The sequence below is a fragment of the Columba livia genome, chromosome 8 (genome assembly GCF_036013475.1).
Source record: "Columba livia isolate bColLiv1 breed racing homer chromosome 8, bColLiv1.pat.W.v2, whole genome shotgun sequence".
Classification (NCBI taxonomy): domain Eukaryota; kingdom Metazoa; phylum Chordata; class Aves; order Columbiformes; family Columbidae; genus Columba; species Columba livia.
Window position 1 is genome coordinate 20,059,608 of NC_088609.1, and position 13,968 is coordinate 20,073,575.

The 13,968-nt window shown below is 36.3% G+C and overlaps 1 protein-coding gene across 5 annotated transcripts in view; it reads left to right on the plus strand.

Annotated features, from left to right (window-relative positions):
* Positions 1-13,968, plus strand: part of VAV3 (vav guanine nucleotide exchange factor 3) — a 170,561-nt gene that overhangs the window by 75,364 nt on the left and 81,229 nt on the right. For all 5 annotated transcript variants that reach the window (XM_065072455.1, XM_065072454.1, XM_065072456.1 and 2 more), the window contains 8 exons: positions 2,746-2,849; positions 4,816-4,915; positions 5,676-5,771; positions 7,410-7,478; positions 9,956-10,042; positions 10,491-10,576; positions 10,876-11,008; positions 11,325-11,434. In XM_065072455.1, coding sequence (XP_064928527.1) covers positions 2,746-2,849; positions 4,816-4,915; positions 5,676-5,771; positions 7,410-7,478; positions 9,956-10,042; positions 10,491-10,576; positions 10,876-11,008; positions 11,325-11,434 — 785 coding nt within the window. The remainder of the gene's footprint in view (positions 1-2,745; positions 2,850-4,815; positions 4,916-5,675; positions 5,772-7,409; positions 7,479-9,955; positions 10,043-10,490; positions 10,577-10,875; positions 11,009-11,324; positions 11,435-13,968) is intronic.

Below are 13,968 nucleotides of genomic sequence, written 5' to 3' on the forward strand. Positions count from 1 at the left end.
GAAAGTATTTAGCCGCTGTCTTTATCTGACTTGACAGGAAGACATCAGACGTGGTGTGAAGCCTCTCTCAACACAGACAAATGAAAACAATGTTCTTTAATGAGGCACACTGTAAGGAAAAAAAAAAAGTCCCTAGAGTTTGACCCGTGGGCCACATCAAACCTTTGGTGTCTGTAAAAGATCACCTCTGTTTTGGCCATCTCTGGCATGTCCCACAGGCTCTCGGGGCTGTAGGAGGTCATCTCGGGGAACCTGGTCTGTAGGAATGTTTTAGTTTCTATTCCAGCACCATCCTGACAGAAGCCAAATTACAACAGTTATTACACTGACAATGATAGCTGACACCTTGCCATTTTTGTCCAGCTATTAAGTTATTAAGTTTTTCACTCTGATTCTCAATTGGTATAATTCCCTTCTTTTTGAATATTAGTCCAAACTACTGCCACAGATACCAGTAACCTGCTTATCTTCTTGAAGTGTGTCAGCTGTGTGTAGAGATCCTTTTGCTTTGGAAAACAAGTTCATACTGTCTCCTATATTAATGTTTCTTATTCATTGCAAATAAGGCCCTGAGGTGCCCTACATAAGTTACTGTAAGCCTCTTTCCTGAGGCTCCCTGTGCCTAGGCACATTGACTTATGTGCATTGAAAGACCTAAAGCCAGGCAACGTGAAATGCTGCAAAGGGCTATAGAAACAGCTTACACGCTATAAGCACAAACTGAGAGGTCACCCACTCACTACTCATTAAAGAAATGTAAGGGTGTCAAAGAAGAGGAGCAAAAAGAACAAAACCTGTTTATTTGAAACTAGGAAGACACATAAACTGTTATACAGGGTGTTTCAAAAAGCTGGACCCAATTTGAAGTCACTATTGCTTTGAAATTGTGTCGATCTTTTTTGGAACACCCTGTATTTAGGTGGTTTTACTTTGCTTTTCATTATCAACACTCAGTATTCTGCTGTTACAAGATGGTGTTTATTTCTCCAGTGATATTTCTTAGGTATCCAAAGACATTAAAAGAAATACAGGGCTTGCCTAAGCCAAAAATATGTGCAAAGACTTTGTCTGCTCAGGCCTTGTCTCTGCAGCAGTTCCTCAGCAGGAAGGCTGGAGGGCAGTGGAAGCTTGTTTTAAACTAAAAATAGCTATTACACAGAGCTGCGATGTGGAGAGCAAGTGCGGTTGTCAGAATAGGATGGATTTACCTCTTTTAAAGGATAGTGGTGAAGGATTTGTGCTTTAGAGTGGTGCTATGTTGCTTATATAGATTCTGAAAGATTCTTGCTGGACAAAATTATCTGCTGATGTCAAAATATATTTTATTTTTAAGGAAAAAAACCCGCAACCACTTCAAACTGCTTGCCAGTCTAAAGAGAGTGCCTTTCATCAGGGCTCAGATTTCAAAGTTCTGTCCAATAAAATGGCTTGAATATTTGTGTTGTGTATCTGTGTACGTGTATGTCTGTGTATATGTGCATATATATGCATTTGTATGTACATCTATGTAGATATGTACACACACATATAGACACATTTGTATGTACACCTATGCATGCATTTGAATTGATATGTATGTATGGACATACAGGGGGAAAGAGGGATGGAAGTGTGTGTAACATATACTGAAGTGTTGGAATTTTTACTAACTTCTAATGATGTTAACATCAGTTTAGTTTAAGATTTGACTTTGAAGATAGAAGCTCAAAAAGACATTTTGTCCTTTTAATATTAAGCTGTTTTTAATAGGTGATGCTTAGTTGAGTCCCTGTGCATTCCTGAGAAAATGTGCTCCTGTAATATACTGATCGAGAAGCATTTCTATAGTAATGTCTTTGTCTGCTGCAACTTAAGATTCTGAGGATATGGCCACACAATTACTAGCAACTGAATTTAATCTGTTTTAAGTTTTTTTCTCCCTCACTTCTGATGTCATTGACCTTCTGTGTACTCCTAGTTTTCATCAATGTGAAGTGAAATGTTTTCACTTAGTTCACAACTCAATATTGCATATTATAATTTACTACATTAAACCATCTTCAATGATTTTTCTTTTTAAACAGTCCTCTGTTTTTAATTGTTGTGGTCTATGCACCATTTACAGTCAGTAATCCTGATTTCAAAACTTTTAATCTGTTTTGACTTAACTTCTTGTGAACAGTCTGGCAGTATCCATAAAGTATTAAGGCTGATGTAATCTCCTGTAGTTGCTTACAGATTTTTGTATAATAGTGAACAAGTAAGGTGAGTTCCTACTATACTCAGGGAGCAAACCTTTCTGCAATGTTCTTGTCTTTCTCTCAGCCATTAGTTGCTTGCTGTATTGGGAAACTCATTATGATTGCAGTTAACTTAGCACTAGAACATAGCTAATTGACCAACGTAATGTACAAAACTAATTTTTCACAGCTCAGGGACATGAATCATTACTTTATCTTGTCACTAAGGCATTTACTTGACTTGCTTAATTTTAAAATTATCATTATAAAATGAAGATGAATTAACAGTGCACATTCCAAGCTAGAACAAATTAGTCTCTAATATGTAGTTCTTGGAGTTTAGTTTTTTTTGTCACGTTATATGGAAGATGTGGCAAACCTTGAAATTAGGTTCTACTCTCAAATGATCTGTTTTCCAATTTACTGAAATTAGTGGATCTAGCATGAAATAATTTATTTTTATATTCAAAGCTTTAAGTCATTCTGTTTTTAAAAGCCTTTCCCCTTCCTCATTACTGTTTTGAAGGATTTGGTGAAAATTCACAGGAGTCTAACACAGGACATCAATGATTCCATTGCTAACAAAAATGATCAGAACCTATATCAAGTTTTTATTAACTACAAGGAAAGGTAAGATTTATGCATTCTTACTAATAGTGGTAATCTATGCTCAATTTAGTATTTTACCATATTTTTGTCTGTATGTCTCTGAAACAGGAATGAAATGGATGTCAGTACTCTTATTAAGCTAGTATTTGGTGTCTGTAGCCTGGAAGTCAAAATGTAACCTATTGCTATATGAGCCTTCCCTCTTCTTACCCCTGGTTTTGGTAATGTTTTTACATAGACAGGTAACATCTATATTTTGAACAAAAGTTAAATCTCTTATTTTGAATAGTATTTTTAATGCAAATAATCCCAAGTATTTTATAGCATGTACCTGTACTGTTTAATAAATAAAATGTTATAGAAGTGGAGAAAGGTGCAAAATAAAAGAAGGATATATATTAAGGCTACTCGAGGTCAAAGAAAACAGAAGAGAAAGCAGATGCAAAAGAGAAGAGAGAAGAGACTAGTGTCTTACCCTACCCTCAGTCAAAGACGTGACCGTAAAGCAAACATGCTCTACCTTCAAACAGTGAAAAACAGCCAAGCTGCTAACAGTGTAGCTGTGGCAGCGTGCCGTGCCCTGCAGGCTAATTGCCAATATTTTTACCCAACTTTTCAGATTGTCTTTTTCTGCCAGCACTGAACAGCTGTTGGATTGCACAGATTAATTTATATGCTTGTGTTACTTTGCACTTGTACTGTGGACTACGGTGCTGACCTACCTTGAGTTAACCCTTGGGTTGTGGTTAAAAATTAGTTCCTTCCGGGACCAGAGCAGGAGAGACCTGTGGGAGCTAATTGGATTTGCTCGAGGAGGTGGGGAAGGAGACTCATTGCAGTAATAACAGGTTTGTGAGAAATTGCACAGCAGCATCCAGAAAATGCGTTGTTTTCTGAGGGAGTAGCGTGCTCCAGGCTGCCCATAATCTTGCCTTCAAAGACTCTCTGTCTCAGCCTTCATGTTGGAGCGGGACATACTTATTTCTCAGGCTGTTAAAGAGAATTAGGGGACAAGAAGTTGTTCTGGAAAATGCTTATCTTTCAAAAGTACTTCTGAAATGTGTGCTAAAAGGGGAACAAAAGACACTGGGAAGAAACCTCAAGTTTATATTATACAAAAAGGAAACACTTGGAGGTAGACTCGGTGTCTTAACCATGTAGTGATGAAAAGTAATTGGAAGAGCTAAGTGTTGAATACGTAGAATAATTTTAATTGTGAAAAAAAGAATTATTTTTAAAAAAATTAGGTGAAAGAAAAAGACATTTAGGAGACCACTAATGGAAAGCTCATGGGTACCCCCCAAAAAGGGATTTGAAGCATACAGGAGGAATCTGCTCAAGAAATATATGAAAAGTTGAAAGGAAACAGCATGCTTTGCAATGGGAGTAGCAGAAAGAAGCACTCCAAACAGGGGCAGGAACCTTCTGTCATAAAACCAGGCTCCTTCAAGAAGCATTGCTGACCTTGACAACTGTTGAAGATTTCTTGACTTTTCATACACTATTATTTTGATCTGAGAGCTCACAGGATATAACCTGGTAAAAACTGCTGGTGATGGATCAGTTTGCATAACCTACCAGTTCTTTAAGGGATAGCTGTAATTAGTCCTATTAAGTCCGTGTTACAGAATTTGTTACAGCCTTGGAAATCTATGGTGTTGTAAATACTACAGACTGTTGTTCTATTAAACAGCAGTTATGCTGCTTTTCAGTGAATCCTGTATTTATCAGAACATATGCATAGGAATAATAAATGAAATTGCAATGATCTACAGCATTTTGAAAGCAGGTCAAAATTGTGTTCTACTGAATATTCTTCCTGGTATTCAGGCTGCCATTGAAGTCTGTGGCTAGATCCTATCCTTGCTTCTTTAGGCACTGCTCCTTTTGAAAGGAGGAGTGTTAACAATGTATTTATGGAATGATCAAGGAATATTCTTAAATAAGCAAATGTTCATTTTATTCTTTGTGTTTTGTATTGATTTAGATTGGTTATTTATGGACAGTACTGCAGTCAAGTGGAAATAGCAATATCATGCTTAGACAACATCTCTAAGACGAAAGAAGATGTTAAATTGAAGTTAGAGGTATCAGTATTTTTAACATTTATATATACAAATCCCATGTGTTTCTATGAATATGCTCTGCTTTCATCCATGTCAAAACTTTGACAAACTAGCTGGACTGATACATAAATGTATTTCTCTTCACTTTTTTGGAGCCTCTGAACAAATGAGTGAGCTGTTGCAGTACCTATCTTGGCACTGAAGTGAATGGAGTTTTGCCACTGACATCAGTAGAATTAGGGTTTTTTTGAGGAAGTCATCATCAGGGATACCTTTCTGTTTTTTTGGACATCTCAGCTGAGAACATAGAATTGCAGATTCACTGAGATTCGTCAGAATAATCTTTTTCATGTGCCCAGAAATTGCTTCCAGGAGGACTTGCTCCATAATTTTTGCAGGGGCTGAAGTGAGACTGACTGTCCTGTTTTGCTTTTTGGAGATAGGTGTAATGTTTGCTGCCTTCACTGTACTTACAGGCAATGTTTCCGTTCTGTGTGTTTGTGTATTTTTTCTTTAAAGTTCAATTGAATGCCTGATTTCTGTTGTCTTTGTTTATTTTATGCTTTCTCATGCTGTTGAAATATCTAAGAACAAGTGCCTAGGCCCAGTCTTTTTTGCACAGCTTTTATTGGTATATCAACTGTTTTCCTTAATTTTGTTGATATTTTTTGTCTTAACCTTAATCTAGTTGCTTGGCCTATCTATCACAGAATTTTCATATCACTTGTATATTTTTATTTTAAAACTCTCTTGACTTGTTCTTTCTCCTGTTTTGAACTAGGAGTGTTCCAAGAGAGCCAATAATGGGAAGTTTACATTGAGAGATCTTTTAGTGGTTCCAATGCAGAGAGTGCTAAAATATCACCTACTGCTCCAGGTATTTTATTTTTTAAATTTAATAGGACTGAAAGCAAAACTATTTATCAGCAGTAGATTGTAAGAATGAGAGCTAAAGGTCTTTATCAAAGGGAAGTGATTGACGTTTCCATGGATTTGAGGCTGATTTGTTACAAAATAAAATCCAGAGAAGTGTGGTTTTCTTCCAGAGATAGTTCCTCAGAGCCGAAGCAGATCTGGGGAAAATGGAATAAAACACAATTGTTTCCTCAGTATCTGAACCTTTCTTTCTTGGTATGTTTAAAATGGTTAGCAGTACCAAACTATAATCATGGTTCTTCGGAATGTGAAATAATAGCCCCCAAAAGAGGAAGCTGGACCATACTTACAGTATACTTTTAAGTTGCTTTTTTGCTGTCATAAACTACAATGAAGCCATATTTATTTTGAAATGCTTCTTGTTATAACCTACAAGCATTAGCTTTTGCAGTTAGTCCTGTAATAAGGTTGGAGAGTCTTATAAATTTAATTTGATAGCTGTGCCAGGAGACTCATTAGTTCAGCTGCAAAGAAATATATTACTATATTAGGCTGTCAATCCTGCTGATGCTTGTAAAATGTAATTTTAAAATATCTACTACTTGTATGTGAAGCATAATTTTGACTCTGCAGAGCAACATACATTTTGTAGCATTAAATTTTTTGAAATATTTCAGTAAATGGGTCATCAATATTTTGATCAATGGAAAATTGGAAAAAATAATGAATTGTACAATGGCTTTTTAAAGAAACTTATGAGATCTGAGTCACGATTTTATAATCAGTGTCTACATTATGAAAAGATGATATACAACATGCTCTGTGTGACACTATAGTGTACATTGTACAAGAAAGAAATATATTAAAGACTTTGAAATAAAAAAAATCCCAGTAAATTATTAGAATTATAATGTAAAGTCTAAATGCTTATTCCTTCATTTTCTACAATTTTAGCAAGTTATGTTAGCTGTATAATTCTCTTCTCAAACTACAGAAGAAATAACCTGTTTCCTCAAGAAGTTACTTTTCACTTCATAAAAAACCAAAAAAGCACCTTTATTTTCCATACAGGAAGTGGCTAAAAATTATTTAAACATGAACATTTGATTTAAATATGTCTTCTGAGTCAGCTTTATATTGGGTGTAATGAGACAGTGACTTCTAAGCAGTGCACTGAGATTTTATTGCCAGCATACATCTCATACATACCCCCCTGCAGACAAGTGCATGCTTTGGAATGGGATGATATACCATATAGTAAAGTGCAAATGAACTCAAGTGTTTACCCGTGCTTTCAGCATACACATAATGATCTGATTTGGCAAGTTTTAAGTTCTAGACAGACCAAAATAGCTTCTAATGATGGTTCATTATCAGCTGAAGTCAGTGCTTAGTCTATACAGCAGTCATTCTTAAACACTTGCCAATTACCCCTTTGCGGTAGTCCACATTCAGTTATAGGCTGCTCACTATGAGGATGAAAATGTGAATTCTTGGGTTGTGTTTTCTGGTTTTCTCGTTTGTGGTGTGTGTGGGTTTATGTATTTATAAATTTTATTTTGGGGGGTGCAGATGAACAATGACAACTTCTGTTTATAAACTGACAGTGGGTGCAAAGTTTTAACTGTTCTGTCCGCAGGAGCTGGTAAAGCACACTACTGATCCCATGGAGAAGGCAAATCTAAAACTGGCACTTGATGCAATGAAGGTAAATATTCGCAACAATCAAGTATTTATGTCTTCATTGGCAGTTAAAATGGTAGCTCAGAACTGTATTTCCTGAAGGAGGTAATGTCCTTCACAGCAGATTAAACGTGTTTTCACAGGTCACTGTGAGCTTTGTGAGCGTGTCAAGGCAAGTACATAGTTGAGGGCTTTGCTCAAGTCTGGGAAAAAAGTTCGGTAGTTTTCTGAAGTGAAAGGTTCATGAAATAAAACTTCAATATTTCAGTTTACTTCTATGTCATTTTGCTGTTGTATAATGAGAGGAAAACCAGTTGTTTAAATAATGTTGGTCACTTCCAAAATTTAGGAATATTTCTACCACTGTGAGTCGATTCTAACCAAGGTCAGTAGTTTCCCAGTGAGGTGAAGACTGTTATCTGTCTTTGCAATAATTTTTTCTGTCATCTTAACATGATCTCTGTGGCTTTACCTTTGAAAGCAGTAGTGTGTTTCTGGAGGTACAGTATCTGTCACTTTACATTCACCTGCAAGTGGTATGAACGAACGCTTTATAGAATAGCTACACTGCCTTATGTATAACGTAATATGTGTTTCTCTGCACAGCTTCAGAAATGAAGCACAGTTTGACTTCAGGTGACTTTATGGCATGAATTGTGACATTCATGTGCTGGAATAGTGAAATTTTTTCTACCCTTTGTGGGGAAAGGGAGAAAGAAATCAATGTGACATAGGTCGCATCTCCTGTTGGTCCACAGAAGATGCTGAAGCCAGACTAAGTTAGGTTTGGATCACACAGCTGTCTCATACTATGTGACTGTCTGCCTTGAATATCTAGAATATAGAGAAGCTCACAAGTGAGATATTTGGTTCCCCTTTTTTGTCATCTGGTTTTGTGCAGTGAATGCAGAGAGAGCCACCATGATAATCTCCTGTGGAGAGATGCCTGAAATGAGATGGCGCAGTGTTGCTTCCATCTAGTGACAAGCTTTGCATCTTGGCTACTGGCTAGGAAAACAACCCTGGGTTTGATTCCCCTGTCCTGCTTTTTGTTTCCCATTTGTTGACTTGCTTTGTTGCTTTTGGTGGCTGTTGGACTGAAAATAAAAGACCAATTAAGAAATCTCTTGCCAAAATGGCTGTGGCAGTTATGTGCTGGCTAGCAGGACATTACCAGCCAATTAAAAAAAACCCTCAAAACACCCCCTCCCGCTCCAATCCACCAAAAACTCCAGATATGAGCATCTGTCCTTAAGGCTGCAGTATTGTTTCCCACCCTGTTTCCTGTACCTGCAGTATCCTCTTTCTCTCCCAATTTACTGTAGTCACTGTAGTAGAAGTAACTGTGCAGCATCACTATGTTGCTTCTAAAAACCCTGGTGTGTGTCTGCTTGAAAATAAAATGTCTTTGGGAAAAACTTCTAGCAAGGTGGTACTGTGCCCCAAGACAGAAAATTCTAGGGAGGATTATGCTGTCAGATTTCTGTTAGCAGCAGGAAAAGAGGTTATTTAATTTCTACACTAACTCTTTCAAGACTGATGTGGATGTATCCTGCATAGATTCATCTGGGAAGCTAGCATCATGATTGCAGCTATTCTTAGATTCTGATGTCTTAGGGAGAAGATGTATCTCTCTCTCACCCTCCAAATTTGTGACCATATTGAAGGGATACTGTAGGAGCAAGTCGTGAATGCCCTTTCCAACTGCTGCTCTCAGCATCCCTGACCTTACCAGTTACCCCTTCCGCTCACTCCTCATCTCCAGCCATAAACAGAGAAGCCCTAGCATGTTGTCGCTGTTACGTAAGCATGTTCATAGCATTTTAAATACTTTACTGAAATATGTACACTACATGTTCTGGTAGAGGGGACAATAATGCTCTCAACCTATGACTTCAGGTAGTAAATCCCATTAAAAGCCCTGTTTAAAATCTGGTATTTAATGGCTTCTCTCTGCTGTGCTGTAACAGTAAGATAAAGATCCCACTACTGGAGCAGTAGCTGCTTCTCTCCTAATAAGTACCCAGGTTTATGATGTTTATACCTTACATGCTGCTTTTGAGCTGCCTTACCTACGTTTTCTACTATACAGTCTATTTACTTCCTGTCTTATTCTCAGATATTGGATATTGTTGACTGCTTTTTCGGCAGTTTGCTGCATAAATTACATTTCCATCTTTAATCTTGACAATAAGACATTAACAAAATTCAGAAAAATATATATCTTCTTTACATTTTTTTTATGTGTTTCTCTTTCTTGCTAATAAATTTGTATTTCAATCATGATGAAGAAAGTTGTAAATATGATTGATGATATGTAGAGGCTTTTTTGCTGTATTTGGGAATACATATTGGTAATTCTTAAATATTAAAGATTTTTTTTAATTACTAAATATGCAGATAAGTCAAAGACAAAATTAGAAATAAATTTGCCCAAATAATGTATCAAAGTGGTCTGTAATGGAAGAGTTTTTTTCCTGCCTTTTTCTGTCGATGCTCTAGGACTTGGCTCAATATGTAAATGAAGTGAAGAGGGATAATGAAACGCTTCGTGAAATTAGACAGTTTCAACTATCAATAGAGAATTTGGTACGTGGTATTTTTTATTTATGAATCTTTTCAAAACACTTTTGATTAAATATATTGATGTGTTTTTTTTCCAATTTCATATGAAACTATAGTAGTCTTAGCAATATTAAGTATGCTTTGCTTGGTTTAGAATGACATTAACACTTCAGAACAGAAATCTCTGCTCTTTTGGGGGTCCATCTTTGGTTAAATAAATATAAAAGGTTTTTATTTGTACAGTGACTTATGTGTTTTTGTAATGGGAAAAAATATTCCCATTTGAAGACAAAAATGGAATGGACTGATTCTTTATTGTTCTAAGTTTAGATGATAGTCAGGAAAATATGTTGTTTTCAGGCCTGAAAAGTCATTTTTTGAGAGATAAAAGGAGTGAGGGGTATAACACTTGACTGTATCATAATCTCAACACTTTTGCTATATTGAATTGTACATAATACTTATGTTTCAGAATCATTCCCTCTTACAGTACGGAAGACCTCAAGGTGATGGGGAAATAAGGATAACTACATTAGACAAGCGTGCGAGGCAAGACAGGTGATGGCATGACTTCTGGTGTTTGCTATTAAAAAGCCTGTAAAGTAACTCTCTTTAGATTTTATGTCAGCTCAATGATTCTGGAGATGACTTTCCATTTCACTGTGCATTTACAGAGCCTATCCACCCTTGCAAGTAGTAAGTCTTTTGCAAAAGTACTTTCAGTGTTCTTTTGTTATTCAGTAGTTTATTTATTCACCTTAAAATTTGAAGTGTCACAGGCAAAGGGTGTAAAATATGACTTTGGGTGTTGGCTTTCTGGAGTGTTTTTTAACTGTCTTTATATTGTATTTTCATAGGCATATATTCTTGTTTGATCTAGCTGTAATTGTTTGCAAACGGAGAGGTGATAATTATGAAATGAAGGAAATAATAGATCTTCAGAAATACAAAATTACAAATAACCCCACTACGGATAAAGAAAATAAAAAGGTAAATATTTGTTGTCAATTCATGTGAAATGTCTATTTTTACAGCAATTTGAAACATTTTCCAGGAGTTCAGAATGTATATAAAATTTATGTACAAAGCTTTATGTTTTAAAAATAAGTGGAAGTGACTATTTAGGGATTTCAACTTTGTTTATTTTGATGTAACTAAAATGTTTAATTAATTCCTAAATGAACATAGTAATGTGGTCTTGCTGTTTCCAAAATCAGGGAATTAACAGACATACAAATGTTGTCTTTATTAATTTTTTTTTTTCTTCATAACTGGTGACCTTTGTATTGCCATTCTTCTTATACAGTGGTCTTATGGCTTCTACCTCATTCACATACAAGGTCAAAATGGTTTGGAAGTTTATTGCAAAACCAAAGACTTGAAGAAAAAATGGCTTGAACAATTTCAGATGGCTCTGTAAGTATCTTTTTATTAAGATAGAATCATGTTCATCACCGGTGTAAGAATATCATCCAGATTATGCTGAACAGCTTTTATGTTTAGATTGGCCTAAAACAGCCTAGTTGTCTGTTGTATTTGGCTTTCTGAGAAACAACTGACTGACATCTTCATCAATGGAGTATTTCCCTGAAACTCTTCTTGGAAAAGAGAGAGGGCACTCTAGGCTATGTATTGCTTCCCAGCTTTGCTGCTAAGACTGTTTTAGTAATACTGTCTTAAATAACCAGGGTGAAATATTAATTATTTTAGCAATAAATATCTAACATAATAGTGACATTTTTCCTTCCAATTTTTGTTTTGATTAATTGAAATACATTTTTTTGAAAGGTGATGCTGATGATTTGAGAGGGGATCCTGGCATTCTTCCTAGTACCTTTTAACTAATTTATTGGTTAGTATTTGGAACAAGTTGCTTGCTTATTAAATTTAGTTTCAAAAGGCTGATTTCCTTTATATGTTTTCAACTAAAGAAGTAGGTTGCTTTAGACTTCTGAAAAATAAGCTGATCAGATGCAGCAATGCAGATCACATTATTGTTATGCAGCACGAGCTTTATTTCCATTTCTGGTTCTTGTCAGAAAGACAAATGTGATTATTGACACCTCAGTTATTCTGATTAAATTTAAACCATGTGAACAGGGGAATCAGATGACAGGGCAATGCTTGCTTTATAGAAAAAAAAAAAAAAAAAAGTGTGAGGGGAAGCGAGATGCTCCCAGTGAAAACAGGAAGACAGCATTAATATTGTTTTTGATGTGACTGTAGAAATATGTGGTTTCGGAAAAAAGGCTATTATAAGCTGATATGAATGGAACTTGGTTGTAAACTATGTATTTTTAAAACGTTAGCATGGTGAGTGTTAATGATTTAAATGAAAATAGGCAAGAACCTGGGCTGGACAGATATTATAATGTCTGCTTATTAGGATTCCCATCTTGCTGTTTTTTATTGAAGACAAATCGCATTTCTGGGTAATGTAGTAGGGGATGGGAAGAGGCATTTATTTGTATGTGTGCAGAACGCTGCATACTTTGCCTCTTTCTGTCCCTGTGTTCTCCCTGATGCACTTCCTGTAATGTCATTATTGATATTTACTTAAACATAGATTAAATGTGTATGAAAAGCATGAAGAGCTCAGATTTATCAGCTTTAGCATTGCAACTATTGATCAGTCTTCAGGCATCCTGGCCCAGTGCACAAAAATATCCAACTAAACAAAACAAAAATCAGCCAAGGCTCTAAGAAAAGTAAGATTTTTATTTTTTTATTTTATTATTATTCTTATTTTTTCCCAGAAGCGCATCCTCAGTTATTCCCCAACATTTTTGTGGCTCTGTGCTGTTGCGTGTGCGCTAAGTGGGTGCAGCGGCACATCCTGACGGTGCATCTGGCACCAGCTGGTGCTTGGGGGCTGCTTGAGAGCGTGTCTGGGTTTGCTGCTGCTGGTTGCTCTGTGTGAACAGAACAAATGGAACCCGAAGGGTTGACAAGTTAATGTACCGCTCTTTGTTCTGGTGCATATGGAGTTAGTGGTTGGAAATGAGTGGTGATGTCAACCGTATCTTGCACGGGTGTTTGTCCTTCTCGTAAATGCACACATCTACTTTAACCTCTTCCCTTGTGATTAAAGGCTGTGACGCAGAGGCACGGGAACAGGAGCAGCAGGGTTGCTGCAGGTCAGGGCTGAGTTGTAACATGATATAGTGGCATTATTTGCATTGGGCAATGCTTTTGCTCCCTTATGCTTATAACCACTAGGACTGAAAAAAATGGGGAGCTTTTATGCTTTCTGAAGTTTTTATGTGCTTCCTTTGACTCTGTTACATGGGTTTGACTTCTTAGCATGTTTTCCTCAGCAGCTATCCCAGAATATAGCTCAGGGTAGTGATCATTAATGCATGCTGAGGAACGAGAGTTTGTTTTGGGGAATAAACTAAGCCAAGCGTTTTGAACAATTGGTTTGTTGATTTGATTTGCTGTTTTCGGGGGTCTCACCCACGGTGTCGCTTACCTGTTCTAGTGTGATTCTACTCTGAAAAGTAGCCCTGATTGCAATTATTCTATTATTCATCATACTCAATTATAATTGCTGCTTCTGTGGGCAAAATACTTTTCATTACTTAAAAATTTTACTGAGATTGCAAAACCAGCGTACTTGGAAGGGGTGAATTACATTCTTTTTTGATTATCAGAGATGATGTTGTTTACTGAGTTCCAGACAGAAATTTCAATGCGGTTTTGTTGCCTTTTGGATGGCATTCCATATGAAGTCAGGTCCGTACAAGTGTTAATCTAAGAACATAACAAGAGAACAAATTAGGACCCCTCTTATTATTTTAAAATTAAGAATCAGCTTTGTTTCCACTAGAAAAGTTTCATTGGCATAACTATGTTATCTAGGCTGTATTTTTTTATTTTTTAAGAGCTTAGATATTTATATCAGTATATGAACAACAGTGATGATAGTTATATTACTGAAAAGGCACCTA